Genomic DNA, 13,459 nt, shown 5'->3' on the forward strand with positions numbered 1-13,459 from the left:
TCACTAAGTGTGATATAAGAAATAACAACTATAGCATCACCTATAAAGTACTAGAAGTGCAAAGTGTTAAGCCCTAACCCTTAACTACTGAAATACTAACTCAAGGTTTGGAGACGATGAATCAAAAAATATACTCTAACATTCCACCAAAATATGTAAGACTAATGACTAGAATATGAGGCCTACCCCTTCAGATGAGAGTGCTGAATATACTTATTGAATTAATAGGGAAAAATGGATCTCAGCATAACAAACATTTATTGAAAAATGTGAGTAGTAATAATATGTTTTCAATTATATACTATTCACTTCTAACAATTTAGAAAATAATACTCATCCTTATTTGTCAAAGGATAATACTAAATCATTTGATGGATATTAATTTACGTTTATAATAATCCTAAATACAGATGTCTTAACTACATTCCATTCATCTATTTAAAAATAATAATACTCTACTTTTGTAATTTTTGTTCTAAATATAAAAAGGATACATAAAAAAGGCCTGATTGCTGAAGTTACCTAATAGAACATGTAAAAATCAAAATACTAATTTTTTTTTAACATGTCTGGAGTAATTGTATTAGTTATTGCACCTCCCAATTTTTATACGAGAAGCTTTTTTTTGTACTAGATGACAAGTAACACAGAAACCCATACTGAACTGTTTAGAAGAGAAAAAAAAAGCATTGTGGAAGGCTCAGTTCTGAATGTGACAGCTCTATCAAGCTCCTTTCCTCCAGGAGGAAAATGGAGCAGAATAATTGTAAGAACATGGTGGCAGATGATTACAAGCAGTGTTTTAGACAAGATAGGGAAATTGCACATGTGTACGCAAAGCGATTGTGATAACACACACAAGATGTGTTTAAGATCAAGGCAGAACAAACCCAGCATGAAGAGGACAAACCCTTAGGCGGGGGGGATGTTGGCAATTGATAGTTGCCAAGAGTGGTTTTCTTTAAGGGTCTGGCCTCTAGTTGCCAACCAAGCTCTAGTGGAATACCACTAGTCAAGAATATTTGGACAATACAAATTGGACTGAAGGTTAAAAAAACAAAAAGAGGACACAGAGTTGAGTGGGAAAAGGTGGAGGATCTGGGAGAAGTTGAGTGAGTGATGGTGAATATTATCAGAATACATTGTATGGAATTCTTTTAAAAACTTAAAAATATGATTAATGAAAGATAGTGAGATAAAAGGAATCCAGTACAGATAAAGATCTGAGGCTAAGATCTTGTGGCTAGCTAGGTCACTATTTACTTATTATTTTGTTTTTTACTTTACACATGTTAAAAAATAAAAAGCAACATTTTTTTCCAAATAACACAGCATAAAAGTTGTGCTGTAGAATGAAGAAAACTTAAGGAGTATTTATTGGACTAAACAATGATTAAAAATAGAGTGACATGTTGCCAGCTGCCTTGTATATTTAGAAAAATTCATGCTTCCAAAATTATAAAGAGAAATAAAATTTTGAATTTTTTTTAGAAGAATGGGAGGCAAAAAAAAAAAAACTCTTACTAACATTCGGAGTGAGAAAGTTTGATTTTTGCAATTCTTAGTTTCACATTCAGTTCTTCAACTTGAATGAGTTCTTCTACTGAGCCAATATCGCCTCTAGCTAATTATGAAGATTTTATTTCTTTTTTTAATTATACAAAGAGTTGACTAGTTTTTTTTAAATATTAGCAAAACTGACAAAGCTTTTAGCAAATAAACATAAAAGGGAGAGGAACCTAATTAATAAAAACAGAGATGAAAAGTGAGACATTACAACAGACACCAAAGAAATTTAGAGACTATTAGGACATTCTTTTAAAAAATTTACATTCCATGAAATTGGAAAGTTTAAAAGAAATGAAGGAATTTTTATGTATTTTTGTTACAAAAATACTAAATCAAGATGAAATAAACAATTTAAATAAACTCATATATTGAGATAGAAACAGTAATTTAAAATATACTAACTAAAAACTAAGCCCTGAGGCCAGATAGATTCAATGTCGAATTCTACCAAGTTTTCAAAGAAAAACTAACAGTAAAATTCCTGAAATTATTACATAAAATCAAAAAAGAAGGAACCCTTCCCAACTCTTTCTTTGAAGCCAGTATCACCCTGATACTAAAACAAGACAAAGACCCAGTAAAAAAAAAAATGTATAGGCTAATATCTCTGAAGAACACATACACAGACATTCTTACCTCCTCTTTGCAGTGTAGTGAGTTTGCTCAAGCAAACAATTTTCTCAGAGGAAATACAAAATGCATTTTCATCCCAGAACCGAAAGAAATATTCAGATTTTTGTCTAGCATGTCCTAAGTTTCATTTCACATGAAAACCAAAAAAGAAGGCGATTGCAAATGTTTGCCATAGGGAAGTTATAATAAACAACTCAAAGATTCCAATGCTCTGAAATACAGTGATTAAGATATAGAAGAATAATACCCTCTTTATATTTTCACTGTTCATTTTGTGAATGAATAACAATATTCCCCCTGAAGCATACTTCAGTGTTCTCCTGCTGCACCTGAACATTATGGCAGTTCTCATCAATCTCCTGGTCAGTTACTCTAGGAAGCTTCAGTCAGTATGCCCTCCTAGAGACCCTTACAATCACCAGCACTTTACAAAAAAAGGTATTTTTTTTTTTACTTTGGGCTAAAAATTTATTCAGTTTTTAATTCTGAGCCAATGTGATTTGGGTGCAATAGCATCTGACAGAGATGAAGAGTGAGCAATAGTTATGAGTTTTTCAATATAAGGAGATAAGTAAACACATAAATTCTATATAACATTATACATTAAAAGTTCTCCCCCTACTTTGCTGAATACACATTTAGAGAATTTGTTGTCTAAAAATAACTCAATAACCCTATGTTGTACTGGTGTTTTCATAACTGCAGAATTTGAAAGAAAATGGAGTACCAAAGTTAAGACCAAATATTATATTGGTGATATAAAATTTAAATAGGACATAAACATTTATTCAATTTTCCATGAAAAAATATTTTAAATAATCAAATAAAATAAGCCATAGTTTCAATGTAGATATTATTAAGTATTTTTATGAAAGAGATACATAGACACAAACTAATAAACCGTATTATCCTTTTGTGGTAGACATAAATATCAGTAATAAGTGTTTGGCACCTCTTACCTGGTGTTTTAGCAAATCTCTACTAAAAATAGGTTTTATATTAATAAACATTTTCCAAAGAGTATCTATTTTTTACTTTTACATATAACTGACATCTAAATTATAAAGTTATTTTGACTTTTCAAGATTTCATTTTCAACTCTATACAGTAGTGATTTCACTGGTTCTAAATGTGTACATTTGTAATTACTGAAACAAAATATTAGTTACCAAAAATAAGAGGGGAAAAAAGATGAACATTAAAATGTACTAAATAAATTATCTTAACTCATAATTGACATGAAATTAATTGTTATGATTTCATAAGACCTCTTATTTGATTTAAAACAGCAGTTAATTCTAGAAATTGAAATAATGAAACATGAAATTTAGATCAAGCATGAAAGAAGAAAAATTATGTTGTTGACATGCTATTTTTGGAGCTTATTCCCCCAAAAATTGATTCATTAGAAATATTCCATGAAACTCTTATATTAAAGCTGTCCTAGATAATTTAATATGGTATTTCTACAATTTTGATTCCTTTTATCAACAGAGTAATGAACAAAGAAAGCCCATGAACAGGAAAATGTTTAAATTGTTGTTCTATTTTCCTTAATCAACATTATAAAAATGTTTTAAGATCTACCTTTTGTTCTAAATTTTTGTCACTATCTGAAAAACCTGACAATTCAATGTGTTTTACTTAATTGCTAGACTTGGGATGCTAAAAATATGTGGCTTCTTTAATAACAAAAAAATGAATAAAACTATTCAGTCTGCTAAAAGCTGCTATCAAGCTTCCGAATATTATCAGGTTGAAGAACAGGAGATTATTTTAGTTCAAATCTAATGGCATAAAATGGAATCGAAGCAGAATTCTCCTAAGTCTTTAGCTGTTTTGTAAGAACTGTGTCTGGGAAGAGATGTGCTCTATCTTCTGGATTGCTTGACATTATCTTCATCCACTTCTCTTCCTTACTCCATGTTCTTTCCCTTCTCTGTCATCTATTATCATATCTTCCTCACCAGATATGAAGGGACATGCTTTATCAGTTAGACGCAAAGAGAAATAAAATTCTTACCTTTAAGTAGCTTGTACTTCAAAACAGCAGAAAAATAACACTTATACATAAGAGTATGAATAATAAACAGTCTCTTATTAAATGTTAAACATTTAGAAAACAGCTGTTAGGGCAACTCTAAAAAGTGATGTGTTTTTTCAGTACTTACTTGAGGAAAAGAGCATTATGAAGAGAGGAACAAAGGAGTAGAAAATGAATTTGATTAGTAAAACTTTATGTGCAGAAACTGCCATAGGTCCAGTTGTTCATGATTAAATTCGATGCAGTAAAATAACACACAATGAAAACAAAATTATAAAACTAATTCTGAAAATGTTGAATTCTGAAAATGAAAAAGAGTGAATACTCCAAACCAGGAGGCAAGATGAGTGGTACTTATGTATGCGCCATCCTTCTTTTGCAGAGAACCCATTGTGGCCCTCTATTTTGTTCAGTTAAACATTTTAAAGATTAATCATATCTTACATGTGTTTTGGAAAGTAATCTGGTTATAACATCATCCAATGCTTTACTATGTTGAATTTTTTTTTATTTCTAAAGGAGTACTTGACAATAAAGCCAACAGTCTCCCTCCCTTTGTTTTGGGTTCTCAGATTTGTAATATTATAAATTACACCTCAGTGAATTCCATAAATGGTCCCCCATAACAGAATGGTTTTATGCTAAGATCAAAGTTTAACTTTCTATCCACAATTAGAGAAAAATCAGCCAGCTATCATCTGTCTTTCTTGGTTTACAAGCAAAAAAGGAAATTTGGTTTAGATAAGACTATACAAGACGAAATTCCCTGCTCAACTTGAGAACAAGTGAGAAAGCAAGAATCTATTTTGTAATGTCAGGAATCTATACTTGTGGCACCTGTTAGCAGGGATGCTATCCAAAGTGAGTTTTGAAAATAATTTGGGCTTTCTGTTTTCTATGCATGAAAACATTCATTATTTAGAAAACTGGGAAGCATGTGTTTAGGCAGGGAGTGGCTAGGAATGAGAGATGTGGAGAAAGGGAAGCCAAAACTGACATCCTAGATATCTTCTTTGTGTTAGGAATCCACTATGAGGTATTGTCTTCTGGACAATGGAGGAATAATTAATTTTTAAGACACACCATTTTAATTACTTCAGTCTCTCACGCTGTCTTATAATAACTGCTTAAATACTTCAGCTTAAGTCCAACTTTATGCAGTTAATGCAGTAATAATCAGTAATGATACCTTTCACTTGAACGAGTGAGTAGACACTCATTTTGCTGAACTGGATATGCATTTATAACAATTCTGCATCTACCCTCCTAACAAGAGATTGGAAACCTGTCAATAAGTATCTTAGAACTGAGACATTAGAGGTAACACAGGTAGAAAAAGCTTAGCTATTAATTCAAGCAGTAAAATTTTAGAGCACAAAATTTAAAAAAGTATTATATCTAAATGAAAGCAGCCAGCATAACTATAAGAATGAACATGCTCTGGAAGTTACTATTAAACCAATAGTACTTCAAATTTCTTCAACTAAGCATTATCTTAGAGTAACATTTGATAGACGGAAAAGATAAAAATACTTTTTTAGATAAAGGACATTCCTGGTTGGGCCCATTATACTAGTAAAAACAGGGGCATCAAATTGCAGGAAAGACTTTTTATATGTTTCATAAGACATGCATTTTGATGGACTTTTGAGGTTTGTTAACCAAATACTGAGATGATAGATGAAAAGATGATTTGTGACAGTATTTGTTCAGATGAAGGTTACCCATTAGGTAAACAAAAACAGTTCCATTTTAAATAAGTCTATGAGTGGTCAACATTGAAAAAGAAAAGGGGTGATAACTAAATCCAACATTTTATTAATAACTCAAATTTTTTTCGGCTGGTTTGTTACTTTACACTAAACGGAGTAAATAATTCAACATAGTAACAATTCTAAACTCAATAATATAAAAGTCATATTTGACTGTTCTATAATATATTCTAATTATTTTCAATAATTATAAAAGTTTTATACCATCAATGTTTATTTGTAAGCACTGTTATTTTTGTGTGGCTGTGAATATACTATTCAGTTTATGAAGATAAAAGACGAAGGAGGGAAATAATTCAAAGTATTAAGTATATGCTAAAAAGAAGAGTCAATTGAAACATTTACAAGGAATACGTTTAGTTAACTATCACTCACAAAATGAAACTAGATATATTCTTTACAGACTTTATACCGAAAACCCCTTGATTAATGTAGGTCTTTGTTTCAATTTGAGCTGATTTCATGATATCAAATAGAGACTGGCTTGGTTTTGCTGAGGATGAACAACAGTTATGAAAATATGTGAAGAAATGAAGAAATGAACCAAACCATTTTTTTTCTGGGTCGCAAAATGAGAGTTAAATTGACCCAGCCTATCTTTTCAGACAATGGTTATGGCTTTCATGTGGTAGATTGGTGGTCCATATCAATTTCTTTTGCCTTGTGAAGCAAAAATGAAGAATAAGAAATGTAGTTATAAATTCCAGAAAATGACCAATGCATCTGCTAGAAGTGTGTGGTTGAAGCAATCACTATAGAAGAAATGAGAAAGATAGGCAATTATTGACCCTTATGTGAAGTAGCAGTCACTATGGAGAGCATGCAGCAAATAGACAATTATTATTAACAATATGAAGCAGGGTATATTTAAAAGCTCAAATTCTGTTCTCAGCTGTGATGATATTGAACCCCACTTTAGTACTACTGTCTACTGTGTGAGTTGGGTTTAGTTAATTAACCTATTTGATTTTTAGTTTCCTTAATATAAGTACCAATTAAGGTTACTGTGAAGAGTCAATGGGTTAATTTATGTTAAGTCCTTAGGCTAATGTGTGTTTCTGAAATCACTAGGCAATTATGTCTGCTAACATTCTCTAGTATGATAAAGCCAAGTTTGCCTTCCCTTTTCATAAATCTTCCCATCAGGAATTTTGAAAAAACACCTTTCAATTGAAAAAAATAACCCTTTTACAAATATTTCAAAGACTTTCAGTCAGCCTGTACAGACTAATCTTTAATTTCAGGTGTATCTGCATGTATAATGCAGAACATAATTATGACATTGCATATCAAATGAAAGTGTATATTTTTAATGTTGTGGCTACATTGGTGTCATATACACTTTGGTCAGTAACCTCTATCTTATGTTCCTGAAGTTAACCCTATACGTTCTCTGGTTTGTCTTTGTGGTCCTATCTGGAGGGAACAGTTGTTTACTAACTTCTCACCAAGAAAACACAACACTTAATACCTGAACAAGGTAATGATTTAACCAAGCATGAGTTTGGCAAGAGCAACTGCATGGTCTTTGTCTTGGATAGCAAGACATGCAGCTAAAGCAGAACTGTATCAGGGGCAATAATGAAAATTAAAAACAAAATAGTGTATATTATTCTTAATTATGAGGTTAAGAAATACTAGTATTGAAAATGAATCAAAAGAACTTGGACACTGTTCTTCCATGTATGTGTTGCTGACTTATAGATGTTAAGAGTATGCTGACATGATACATTAGTTGGTAATGTTGGGTTGAGAGAAGAAATAAGAATGGTGTATGAGAAATCACCACACTGACATCCAAAGGGGCTGTACCAACTTGCATTCCACCAGCAATGCAGAAGTGTTCCCTTTATCCCTCAACCTCTGCAGCATAAGTTGTCATCAGTGTTTTTGATCTTGGCCATTCCTACAGGTTTAAGATAGAATTTCAGAGTTGTTTTTGATTTGCATTTCTCTGATGACTAAGGATGTTGAGCATTTCCTTAAGTGTCTGTCAGCCAGGACCTGGAAACAACCTAAATGCCCCACAACTGAAGATAAGGATAAGGAAAATGTGGTACATTTACAAAATGGAGTACTACACAGCAGAAAAAAATAATGACATCTTGAAATTTGCAGGCAAATGAATGGAGAGAGGTAACTCAGGCCCAGAAAGACAATTATCATATGGACTCACTCATAAATGGTTTTTAAACATAAAGCAAAGAAAATCAGCCTACAAATCACAATTCCAGAGAACCTAGACAATAATGAGGACTCTAAAAGAAACATACAAGGATCTAATCTACATGGGAAGTAGAAAAAGACAAGATCTCCTGAGTAAATTGGGAACATGGGAACCATGGGAGAGGGCTGAAGGAGAGGGAAGGGAAAGGGAGGAGGAAAGAAAAATGTATAGCTCAATAAAATCAATAAAAACAAAATCAAAAGAATGGGTGTATGATGAAACTGAAGTGGGGAAACTATACTTCATTTATATTTAATTTGACCTTTTATATCTCCTAGTGATACAGTATTTGGAGGTTACCCAAGATTATTGCCATTGAGAAGGCAGAGCAGGCATCAGTGTTGAATAGGAAGCCTGTGGTTGATTGGCTCATCTTAAAAGTTGGAGACACCGACTCATGAGCCGCAGATACATTACAGTAGGAAAACATGGTGAACAATATTGTGACTGCTGCCTTCTGTGTGATCACTTCCTCTCCCCACTGTCTCATCAGACTTCCTCTGTAAAGTCCTCTTAATTCCGTAATGTCATGACAGAAATTGTTTACGAGCTAAGAGTTATCCAGTTATCTATGTACCTAAATGTGTACCCACTAGTTCAGTGATTATTAGAAATCCTTTAACCTCTTATGCATTTTCCTATTAGGAACTGACAAAATGTCTCAGACATAAATGGATGTTTACAGGTTAAAACATATGTTCAGTATCTCCTTTTTATTATGTGTGTGTGTGTGTGTTTCTCTCTGTGTGGTGGTCCTTATATGTGTGTGTGGTGTGTGCACATGTATGCATATATATGGGGAATGCACATGTCCATGAATGGCAGAAGTGGTCTCAGGTAGCTTGCTCTATCACTCTCTGCTGTATTCCTTTTAGACAGGCTGTCCCTGAACTTGAAGTTTAGTGTTGCAAGGGAGATACTGGATCTGCCTGTCTCTGCCTCACAGTACTCTGGTTAAAGGCATGCATGTCATACTTTGCTTTTTATATGGATGCAAAGGACTCCTGGCATAGCACATGCTCTGACCATCTCCCCAACACAGTAGCCCCTCTTATCCAACGTGTATATATTCTAATATCTCCAGCAGACATCTGACATCATGGACAGTAGTGAACCTTATATTTAGAAAAAAGTAATAAATAAACAAGGAACATTAAGAGGATAACAAAAATAAAAACTCAGAAAACTATTAATATAATTTACAATTTATATCTTGCATTAAAATTTGTGGGAATTCAGTGTTTCTCTTTGTGTGAGTCTCTCAGAATAGCTTAGTGGACTATACTCAATTCTTCTCCATATGACAATGTGAAATGATACAATGTCTGTTTAATGAGATGGAGTGGAATAAAAGGCTAAGAACTTAGCATGCACGGAATTATTGCCTGCATTATTCCTTTTGATTTTTGAGATTATTAAGCAAAGCAAGGGTTGCTTGGATACCAGCACACTAATACTGTGATAACTAATATCCAATATTCAATGGCTAGTCTGCAAATCCAGAGGATGACTCGTAGGTTTGTGGTATATACAGCGTGCATACGCTGAACAAAGGGAGATTCATACTCTGGGCAGGAGGGATTAAGATAATTTCCTGATACTCCCAGAACAACAGGAAAATGAAAACTTATATTGTTTATTTCTGAAATTTCCCATTCAACAGTTTGGGACTGCAGTGGTTAATTAGCATGCGTACTTATACACCAGACTATAGTTAGTTGATCATAAATAACAGAAATTATACAAACTTAGTTATACATAAGGAGGATATTATTATGTCTTTTAAATAGTCATAAAAACATTTTCAACCTTTATTCAACATCCTTGTAAAACCAGAAGCGTTTGATGCCATGACAAGGCCACCATTTTGGCTTTGATGGCAATTATATTAGTTTATTATAGCCATACCCAAAGGCAAAGTACAAAATAGTCTACTGCTATGCTTCCCCATGTAGTTCTAGAATACTGCTTCTCTGGTTGAACACATGCTTAAAGAACTGGATTTCATTTAGACAGCATGTTTTACAAAAATGACATTTTAAAAACATTAGAATCCCTTCAGAGCGACGAGGTGCTATCAGTGAAGGCTAAGAAAAGGAAGGAGCAACAGATTAATGAATTCCTTGTTAGAACTGTAACAAAGCATGGACTCGTGGAACAGAATGTCTGCCCTGCCAAAGCCATCCGTACTCTTACATTATTCAGCCTCCTGACCCGAATAGTCATCAGCATAGAAATCATCATTGTTCATTCTTGATTGGCTTTTCCAGACGTGGGAAAGAACATATAAATATAAAGAAAAACGTATTTCTTATGGAGGATCCTTGTTATTCCTTAAGCATCAACTACACATGCGTTTCTGCTATAATCAATTAAACTATTGGATTCAATTTCACAATCTAGTGGAATGTAAAAGGTGTTATAAGCAAATACCAAAGCAAATCATTCTGATTTATATCAAAAAAATATAGTTGTTGCTGCTTCCCCTGCAGGAGAACAATTTTCAAAGTTGCTGGAGGAAAATAGGATCACAAATAATGACATCACTTTTCGTGCTATCTGCAGCTGCTAAGGCTCGCTCAGACACATTTAACCTGTTACCACACTCTGCGATTTAATTCAAGCGTTCAATTGCTGTATTGCTTCTCTATTTAATATAATCAGGTTTATCTGTGTTTTATAGCCTGGTCAAGAAGCAAGATCATTAAGTACAATAAAAGGCATTAAATTATAAGAAGGACTGGAAAAACCTCTTTCAACTGGAAGAGAATGCTGGTATCAGAATTTGTGTTGAAAATCCTACGCCATTTAAGAACATAGGACCAGAGGGAACATAAACTGCTGCCTTCCTCTAGAGTGGAGGGATCATTACCTCTGTCTACCTGAACTCTTAGACATTTCCAATGATTTTATCTGCTTATCACATAGTTTTTTTTTTTTTTTACATTGATCAATGCAAAATTTACAATTCCCCCTTCCCCATTCCTGGAGAGATTATGTAAATGTATCTTGTCAACATCCAACCTGTTAAAAAGTGTCATGGGTATAGCTGAGGGAAACAGGCTGCTCAGGAAGGAAGAAAATTAAATCTTTTCCCTAATTATTCCACAAGTCAATCCGTAGATATTTTATTACAACCTTCATGTACTTATAGACAGCCATGAAGATGTTTTTATTGCATTGTTTTCCTTCAGTGTTGCTGGTTTACTTGTGCATAGGTTAGTGCTGAGACACCCACTGTGACAGATTGTCCTGTCAATGCACTACTGCCTCCCCTCTATCAACAATTTTCAGTATTGCCTGAGAACGGGAACCATCATAACACCATTACATCATTTTTCTTGTGCCTGCCTCAACCGTGGCTTGCTGCAAAAACATTCAACCTGTTACCATGGTCCATAATTTAACTTACAGTTTTATTTAGTGCAATGGGTGTCATTCATCTACTTAAAATGATTGACCTGTTTTATTTTTGTTTATGAAGAATATAACCATGTAAAGTAAAAAAATACATAAGAATAAGAGATTTATTAATAAAATGAAGCAGTCCATTGAAATGTGGACCGAAAGTGCTAAAAAAAAAAAAACCCTATGCTTTAAAATCTCTAATGAACCCTTAAATTATTTATGCACAAGATAAAGATGTAAATACTTTTATTTTAAAAAGCTCATGTTATAGTCATGCTGATTTTTTTATTCTCTTTAAATCTGTCATTAACAAGGAAAGCATAAATTTTGGAGATCTCCATTATCTTTATTGCATATAACAAACATTTACATACCTAGTCGTGAATGCAAGTGGATATAGCATCTATACCCAATCGTGTGTTTGTATACGTGTGTACATGTGTGTTTGTATGTGTGAGTGCATGTATGTTTCTGTGTGTGTGTGTGTACTTACAGAAGAGGACCAGCATACTAGAACATTACAACATATGAAAAAGCCTTTACTGCACCCTAACCTACCAATGATATCATTTAAAAATGCAGTTTTACAACAAAAAAAATAGTTATATACCTTCAAAAATCATGCTTGGAACTGTATCTTTTCCAGTAATTCTCTTAACTATTTTCTTTATATGTATTCTTAAGAAAACAAGAGTGTTTTCTCTCGCATTACATAATCCTGTGCACAGACGTGAGAGCAAACGCTGCCTCTACTGGGGTAAAACCAGTTCCCCATGAAACCCCACTTGATGTCTAAAAAACATTCAGAAGCTTCTTAAATCATTTGAAATGGGCAGCATTTAATCAATTTTAATAGAAAAAAAACATTTTGCCCCATATACCTAGATATGACTACAAAGCTTTAAAATGCATCTGAAATTTAACATATATTACCCATAAGTCGATTATAGTCAGCCATACAGAAAGGAAAAACTAACATCACTAAATAACCCCCCAAATCCATGAACTTTTGCTCCTTATTTATTAAAATACCACTATATTCATGAAATGAAATAATTTAAATGAGTACCAACCAAATTATACTAAATGCTCTTGTTCTTTGTTCTATCAGTCGGTTGTGCAAAGGTATTGATAATGGTTACATCATCGAATTTTTAACTGCAACTTGTGCACCAATTTTGCTCGTGGCTCAAATCTGTAATATCTGAACTGAGCTTGACAAACAGGAAAACATGAAATAAATGAAGTCTAACAAAGACTAGACTAAGGAATAGTTCACCATACGGCACTCTTCTTATCATTAATGCCTGAGTACGCACTTAGATACTTATACAAGATTTTCAAACAACAACGACCCTAGCAGACATTATAGCAAGTCAAGAGCATAGGGAAAAGGAAGGGGGAAAATGCCTTCCAAAAGAAAAAGATTCATTAGCCTTCCTGGCAAGTGTCTAAAGCAAACAGGGAAAACGCAAAGCGAACACTTAATTACAAATAAACCCTTTAAAAAGCACAGTACCTTTTTGTGTCTGTCCTTCTTCCATATTCTCTTCCATGGCTACCTTTCTTCAGGAGAAGCTGGCGCACGGAATTAGTCAAAACCTCAATTAGATGTTGAGAAAGCGAGTGCTTTTTCCCCCTGGGCAGCTCCAGCAGCAGTGGCTTGGGCAAGTCCTTAGAGCTTAGCTGAGGCTCCCTCGCGCCTCTTGTTTGCTTGGAGACTGGCTGTCAAGTGTAATTTCATTCAAATTACTCTTCCGTGAAGATTATCAATTTTTCTTCTCAAAGCTGCCCATTGTGTGCCAC

The 13,459-nt window shown here is 33.5% G+C and overlaps 1 protein-coding gene across 2 annotated transcripts in view; it reads right to left on the reverse strand.

Moving 5' to 3' along the window:
• The window catches only part of Gpm6a (glycoprotein M6A), a 229,599-nt gene that overhangs the window by 84,335 nt on the left and 131,805 nt on the right, over window positions 1–13,459 (reverse strand). Inside the window, exon 2 of one of the 2 annotated variants that reach the window (XM_050147384.1) lies at window positions 13,173–13,378. The exons of the other annotated variant lie outside the window; for it this stretch is intronic. Coding sequence (XP_050003341.1) covers window positions 13,173–13,209 — 37 coding nt within the window. The 5' untranslated portion in view covers window positions 13,210–13,378. The remainder of the gene's footprint in view (window positions 1–13,172; window positions 13,379–13,459) is intronic. 2 annotated transcript variants of the gene reach the window in all.

The sequence above is a fragment of the Alexandromys fortis genome, unplaced genomic scaffold, assembly GCF_014885135.2.
Source record: "Alexandromys fortis isolate MF-2015 unplaced genomic scaffold, M_Fortis_MF-2015_v1.1 scaffold_32, whole genome shotgun sequence".
Lineage (NCBI taxonomy): Eukaryota > Metazoa > Chordata > Mammalia > Rodentia > Cricetidae > Alexandromys > Alexandromys fortis.